This window comes from Monoraphidium neglectum, assembly GCF_000611645.1.
Source record: "Monoraphidium neglectum strain SAG 48.87 unplaced genomic scaffold scaffold00838, whole genome shotgun sequence".
In the NCBI taxonomy this organism is placed as follows: domain Eukaryota; kingdom Viridiplantae; phylum Chlorophyta; class Chlorophyceae; order Sphaeropleales; family Selenastraceae; genus Monoraphidium; species Monoraphidium neglectum.
The window spans coordinates 11,490-18,564 of record NW_014012790.1 but is presented as its reverse complement, the minus strand read 5'-3'; the positions used below and the strand labels follow the sequence as shown (position 1 = coordinate 18,564).

Below are 7,075 nucleotides of genomic sequence, written 5' to 3'. Positions count from 1 at the left end.
CCCCCGCCTCTCCGCCAGGCGGGCGTCTCAAAAAGTCAAGGGCGCTTAGATCGGTGTTGCGGAACAGCGGGTCGTTGGGGAGGTCGTCCAAAGCGTCTTCAACGCTTGCGGGGGCGCGGTCCACAGCGCCCGGGGCCTGGACGGGCCTGGCGGAGGGAGCAGCGGGCATGCAAGGACACGTTTGCATGTTGTTGTTTGCAGGTGGGGCATGCCAGGTGCCAGTACTCACACGCCATGAGGCAACCGCGGCATGGCCCGCTCTCAGTCGATGACAAGGTTCGTCCCCGTCAAAACCACAGCCCATTCTTGGAAGGCAGTCTGTGAAGGCGGCTGCCCCATGCTGCCTTCATACGCGCCCCACCTGCCGCCATAGTACCGGTCGTATTCAAACCCTGACCGCCGCGAGTTGAGCTTCACCCCCGACGCCATGTCCTTGCCAGCCCCCCACCCCGCGCCGCCCGGCGGCGGCGGCCGCGGCGCCGCCGCCTGCCGCAGGAGGCGCAGCGTTGAGTCCTTGAAGGGGCGCTGGCCCAGCGCCTGCTGCAGCGTGGGGCCCTCCCAGGATGGCAAGTCTCCCTGCACCATCAGGGCAGCCAAGGGTGGCCAGAAACGTGGGTCCGACAAGCCAAAAGTGTTGGTGACGACGCGATTCAACTTGCATGAGGGCTAACGGCGCTCATGCACTATCGACATGCTGGAGCGTGCTGTTCATATGTACATGCACGGTGCGCACGCATGCAGCACCAGAGCGGAGCCAGGCGTCGCATCGGGGGCTGCTGCTGCTGCTGCTGCTGCTACTGCATGCGCACACATGCCGAGGGTGCGCGTGCTCACAACCTGCTCGATCGCCAACCTCGGACTGCCACAAAGTGGCCTGCCAACCACATTTGCCGGCCCCAGACATGAAGCCCGCCAAAACCAAGCCCATCAAATTGTCCACACGCACCTCGCATCGCTGCCGCGCGGCTTCTGTCTTCGCACCGCCCGCCACCCGCAAGCCTCCCGGCCCCCGCTCGGCCGAGGCTGCAGCAAGCAGCAGCGCTCCGACGCATGGGCAGAAGCTGCCGAGCACCGGGTGGAAGCCACCGGGGCAGCAGGAGGTGCGAGCATCCAGCAGCTCGCCGCTGGCCGCGTCGAGGGAGGCCTCGGCAGCAATGGCGCCGGATTGCGCGCCCGCAGCATAGTGTGCACGCTGTGCCGCCGGCGACCCCGGCACGACATGTACAACGCCTTGCAGCGTCAAGACGCTTCCATCATCCTGTATTAACGCGATGCAACAAGCGTCCTGCAGAACTGCTTGCTTCGCTGCGCGCCAGGCTCCCGGGCTGCTGGCCTTGATGTCTTGGAGAGCTGTGGGGAGGCGAGAGCCGATCGAAAGGTCTCATATGTCGCCATTTGACCTCTCCGAAAGATCAAGGACGCGTTGGTCGCGCCGAGATCGCGGCACCGTCGACTCACCCCTCTGCAGGGCCGACGCCAGGTCCCGAGCCCTCTTGCAGGATACAGCCTCGGCATTTTCCTCCGCCTCCTTGCCGCGCTTCATGTCCTTACTTCGCGGGGCACCCGCCCCCCGCCAAGTTGGGACGATGTAAACAGGATTTCAGCTTTCGTCGATCCTCTGTAAGGGTAATGAAGGCCGTGAAAATGGCTATACTTGACAGTCGTCGTGGCAAGGCTGGCGGTGCTCTCCAGGCAGGGCTGCACACTCCCCTCCGCAGTGCGAAGCTGCCGCAAGTGCCCGCCTGGCGTCACTCGGCTCGACCTGCCCTGTCAGCAACCGCAAGGACAGGCAGGGGTGGGGAATGTGCCCTGATATCGGGCGCATTAAAGGCGGCAGAGCAGCACAACAGGCAGGCGAGGCGACAGCTTCTGAGCATGCGCCTGTTGCCGCCCTGGCGGGTGATGCAACTGTTGCTGCCTTCCAGTACCAAAGTCCTGGCTGGTATAACTGAAAGCTTGCCTTGGTTGGCTGGTTCCTGCTATGACGGCTGCATCTGCCACTCCTGAATGCCGAGCACGTGCTGGTGTGCAGTCGCATGCAATTGTCACGCAATCGGTCATCAAACCGCCACCCGCCGCCTCCAGCAAACCTGGCCTGACCAGGCGCCGCCTGCTCACCTGTGCTGACGTACACACCTCAGCGTCCCATCAGGCCGCGATCCCTGTTGTGCTCCACCATGGGTTGCCTGCCTGCACACTGATGCACACCTACATCCCTCGCCACCGATTGTCCTTGCTGGCTTCCTCGCTCTGGGCAGCCGTTCATCTTGCTTTCACGGCCCGCACAACCTCCGTTGGACGCTAGCACTCCCTGACCCTTCATTACTACCAGACCTTGGACATTGTATTGAAGCTTGCCTCTGACGTCCTCAATCACTGTGATGGAGACCAAGGCGGCACGTCAAGGTACTGTGGCTCTGATCGTCCATGCCTCATTTGCTCCCTACTGGATGTTCCTCCTGTCAAGTATATCTGCCTCAATTGCATGCAGTTGAAGACCACGTTATAAACGCCGCCTACAAAGCCTCTCTTGGAGTGTTTTGATCTGCTTCTCGACCAGGTACCAACTCCACAACTGCCCGGGTCTTCAGGGATAGTGGACCAGCCAGTAAGCACTAGGATTGTGACCTTCCCACATGCACCTTGGCAATATGACAAAAGGCCACATAAATACCAATTGTTGCATGAAAGGCAGCCAACGACTAATGCAACGCCTCAAGCTGACTGTGCAGGGTGGCAGGCGAGTGATGTTTGTCACTGCGGCCCCCGATGCTATGTATGCTCGCATTACAAGGAACAGAGGAATTTTTGTGCTTGCTTCTTCATCAATACAACTTACTGTGCTTTGTTCCTGACACCGCACTCTCTCTGCGGCTCGAGAGGTGAGGCCGGTCCCGACATTGTTCTTTGTACGACCTCCGTTGAGGGCGCAAAAGAGCGTTACTTCGCTTGCGTGTTATCTTCAAAGCTCCCGTCACCGTACAGGTGGAAATCGAGCGAGCCTGCCACGCACGGACTCTGCGGGGGGGGGCTTGCAGATGCGCACATTTGAGCATTGCTGCGTATTGCCTGCCTGCCAACCATTGTTTCACGGACCTCGTTGAATTCAGATGGTTGCAGCCTTCTATATACCTCCCCATCTTTCTCCCCCTCCTGGCGCAGCGTGCAGGGGCCAGGCCTCCAGTCCAGTCACTGCAACAACAGCCGGTCACCACCGACGACCCACCCCGCCGGTCTCGTCGATACGGCTTCCTTCCTTGTTGACGCCATGACAGCCGCCTTCCTTCTCCTTTCGCTCCTTGCGGCCGCCGCAGCCCCCGCCGCACGTGGTGCGGAGGGCCTCCCGGCGCCGTGCTTTGAGGGGCTTGCGCCTGCAGAGCTGTTCAAGCTCGCAAGCCGCGTCGCGCGCACCCCCGAGGCTTTCTTCACATTTTCGCCGGCCGGCACCGTCACGGGGGTTATTGAGGAGGCCTTCTTGAAGCGCGGCTTCAGTTTGGAGGCGGTGGCCTGCCTGGTGGACCACTACAGGCCAGGGGCGGCGGGGGGTGCAGGTGGGGACTCCCAGGCCAAGAAGCCGCTGACTCAGGACGCAATTGACAAGGTGTGCGCTGCCGAGACGGACCGACGAGGGGCGTGCCCGGCCTGACTGCCAACCTGCAGCATGCTTTGTGGGGCGCGGTCGTACGCAGAGCCACAACGGTCGGTTGGAGAAGCTCTGAAGAGGGCTGGAGGGATGGAATTGCACATTTGCTGGCGGTCTGGCTTTTTTTACCTGCCTCCTCCAGACATACATTTGCACCTCGCGCTCCGTTGTGGGTTATTCACCAGGTGCTGTCCTACTTTAAGGACAAGACGAATGAGAAGAAGTGGACAGCGGCGGTGTCCAAGAAGTATGGAAAAAAGGTTGGTTCCATGGCGCACCCGGGGGTGTGTGCATCGACAGGCGTGTGTACTACTAGTCGTGGGACCTGGGCGGGTAACACAAACTGCTTTAGCTGGTTTGTTGCATGGGACATTAGTTTTCCTGTGGTGGAATCCAAGCTACCACTGCGTGCCAGAAACAAGCAACCCACCTGGATCGACCGCATCCACCTGGCCCAGACCGCCGGCTTCCTTTCAGCTGCGAGGCTGGTCCCGGCCCTCAAGAGCGCCCTGGACAGCAACCCCGGCTCCATCCTTGGATGGCTGAGCGGCGCCCTTGGCTCCCTCATGCCGGGGTGGGCGACGTGGCTCGCGCCTCTGATTGCCGGGTAGGTGCTTGGCGCAGCGGCCAGGGCGCAGCACAGTGGTGTGGGGATGCTGATCAGTTGCAAGCTGTGCTGCCTGCACCCAACACGAATACATCATGCTTTGCATGGGGTTAACCGACCAGGTATTGCCGCAGGGGCCTGACACGCTCGCACGCGCCCGCAATTGACGCACCCCCGGTGCCACCTTGCCCTGCCGCTTCCGTTGCGCAGGCTCTTGGCAGGAGGCATTGGCGGGGGCATTGGCCGCTGATGAGCTTCCTGGCGCCTCTCGTTGCCTTGCATGCTCGGTTTCAGGGCCCATGTGGCACGGCTGGCGCTACCACACGTGCATTCGCATGCAGGGCGAGGGTCTTGCGTGGCGCATGGCGAACTGATGCACGCCGCACTGCACTGCACTGCACGGTGCTGATATGCTGCAGCACCGCACAATTCATCATCTCATGCAGCTCAACACATTACTACAAGTTTGATGTATGCAACACTAACCAGTGCTGCGGAGCCTTGATGTTTGCTAACGATACGCTGTTCACCTCAGGACCTGACCACGCACAAGTGGTACAGCCCGCCCAGCCCCCTGGCGAGCGCGGTCCGGCAGTGCGCCTTAAAAATGCCTGGCTGGCACTGGATTTCGGGCTGCTTCCTTTGCTCATTTTAAACATTGCAGCTGGTGTTACCTGCCAGCGCAATCACTGTTCGCGACAGTTGCGCACCACCATTAACTTGCTTGCATGCATGCCTCACAAGCACCTACGATGCCTTACTCCTTACAACGCTAGCCTCATTTGTGGTCCACCCCTCAGTCCTCATTACCATTGCGATCTCTGTTGCATGCGAGGCCGTACCTCCCCAACCTCGGACCTGGGGTGTCAGGCCTGTTTTTGGTCGAGCTTGATGAGAAAGGTTCACAGGCCTGTACCAACCCCAGAGTTTCCGTGTTAATCACAATGGAGAGGAGTCAGTCATGGAAGTTACGTGGTTCAGGCCGGCCGTGACTGCAACGAGGACCTGCTGATGCAGCGGCCATGAAGCACTTGGCCTCCAGTCGCGGTGCGGCACCGGGTGACCTTGTCGAACGTCCTGATACTTCCGGGGTGTATGCGTCGATCAACCATTGATTTGATGATTGGTATGTCGATCATGATCCCTTCAAAAACCATATCAAGCTTGCGGAGAGCCCGCGGGCCAAAGAGGGCCGTGGGCCATCGAAATGTGTGCCAGGCGTCTGGAGCCCACACTAGCAGCAACAGCGGCAGCGTAAAAAGCTTAACATCTCCAATACCCCCGCGGTGCGATCTGCAAGTGGCAACGGCGCGATCCGATGTATGGCGTCGTGCGCTGCTGCTGCTGCTGCTCTTGCTTCCTGATGGTCATCACCGATGGTGGCACAGGCGATTATCACAAACACCAAGCACCCTATACAATACAGTCTGTATCAAGCTTATGGAAGCATGTGCACCTCCCTCAACGCCCGACGCGCAGCACGCACGGGGAAGTGGTGCAGAGTGCGCGCGCCGCACTGCGGCGCTTCCGCGAGGACCGCGCCGCCGGCGCCGCGCCCAAGCGCAGCGACGCAGAGCCATGGCGGCTGCTGCTCGACGTGCCCCTGCCGGTGGCGGCGGACATAGAGGCACGGGGCACACCCCTGGAGCAGGTGGGGTGGGGGGAGGGGATGCATGTGGAGCAGGGCAGCATGTGTGCCACGCTTCACTGACGAGGCGTGGAGCCCACATGGAGCCCGCATGCACCTTGCACACAGGGCACATGCCAGCAGTGCATGGTCGCACACCGCAGCATGAGGCAGCAGCTCTCCGGCCTGGCGCCTGGGGTGGCCCGCGCAGCCGCTGTGCCCTGCCCTTCTGGCGCCAGCCGCCACAGCTGATATCGCGAGGCGGCGCATGTGAGCCGTCATCATTCTGGGGCAGCTGTTCCATCTTCGTCCTATATCTGTGTTTCGAAAGCGGCGGCGGGTTTCCCTCCGCACCACGCCCGTTGCGCAGGCGCCCTTCACGCTGCTTGATGAGGGAGACTGGCCTGGTGGCATGGTGCAGCGGTTCAGGGCGCTGCGGCAGGCGCGCGGGGGCACAGCAGCGCGGGGCCTGGGGGAAGACAGGGGGAGTCGGGCGGATATGCCCGCCTGGAGGCGCAAGCGTTGAGAGTGCAGCAGTCGTCACAGAGAAATGTCAGGCGGGCTGCCGTCCAGGCCGGGCCCCGGCTGTCAGTCCCCTGGACAGGACAACCAGGCGCGGCTGCATGCGCACATGCACGCGTTTGAAATGAGCACGCATCCCGTCTGCCAATCGCCCTCGTGGAGTTGTTTTGTTCTCACCCGAGAAACATCCCAACCCCACCACCACCACCACCACAAACACCACCACCAACACATCCACCGCCGTCACCCCGACCCCCAGGTCGTGGAGCCACTGCTGGAGGGCTATGGCGCCAGCTTCCTGGGGATGCTGGAGTCACCCGCAGACGGTGGGGCACGCACACGCAACAGCACACTGGCAAGAATAACTGCTTGGAGTGGGCGGCCGCAGCTTCCAGTCATCTTGCGCTGCGTGTTGCTGTCTTCTACAGCAGGGCCAAGTGCATCCCCTGATTTTCTGGCCTGCCGGCCTGCACGATCCCGCCTTTCGCTCAAGACTGCAGCCGCAGTGCGCGTATTGACAGGGTCTTGTTTGGCGTTCATTACGGCGCTTGATTACGCCAACACATTGCCGCACGCCTGCCGTCTCCCCTTTTCCCACCACGTGCCACTGCTCCCCGCCCTTTCGGCGCGGCCCCGTGCGCCTAACACCTGCCCCCCCCCTTCGACTCCCTTGGCT

At 61.6% G+C, this 7,075-nt stretch overlaps 1 protein-coding gene across 1 annotated transcript; it reads left to right on the top strand.

Moving 5' to 3' along the window:
• Positions 1 to 3,268: 3,268 nt before the first annotated feature.
• Positions 3,269 to 6,951, top strand: MNEG_5558 (hypothetical protein; the record flags this gene model as incomplete). The annotated part of the gene is made up of 7 exons (XM_014045968.1): positions 3,269 to 3,601; positions 3,829 to 3,903; positions 4,102 to 4,250; positions 5,730 to 5,901; positions 6,248 to 6,292; positions 6,659 to 6,725; positions 6,893 to 6,951. The coding sequence occupies 7 exons, from the start codon at positions 3,269 to 3,271 to the stop codon at positions 6,949 to 6,951; spliced, it is 900 nt and encodes a 299-aa protein (XP_013901422.1).
• Between the last annotated feature and the right edge of the window lie 124 nt (positions 6,952 to 7,075).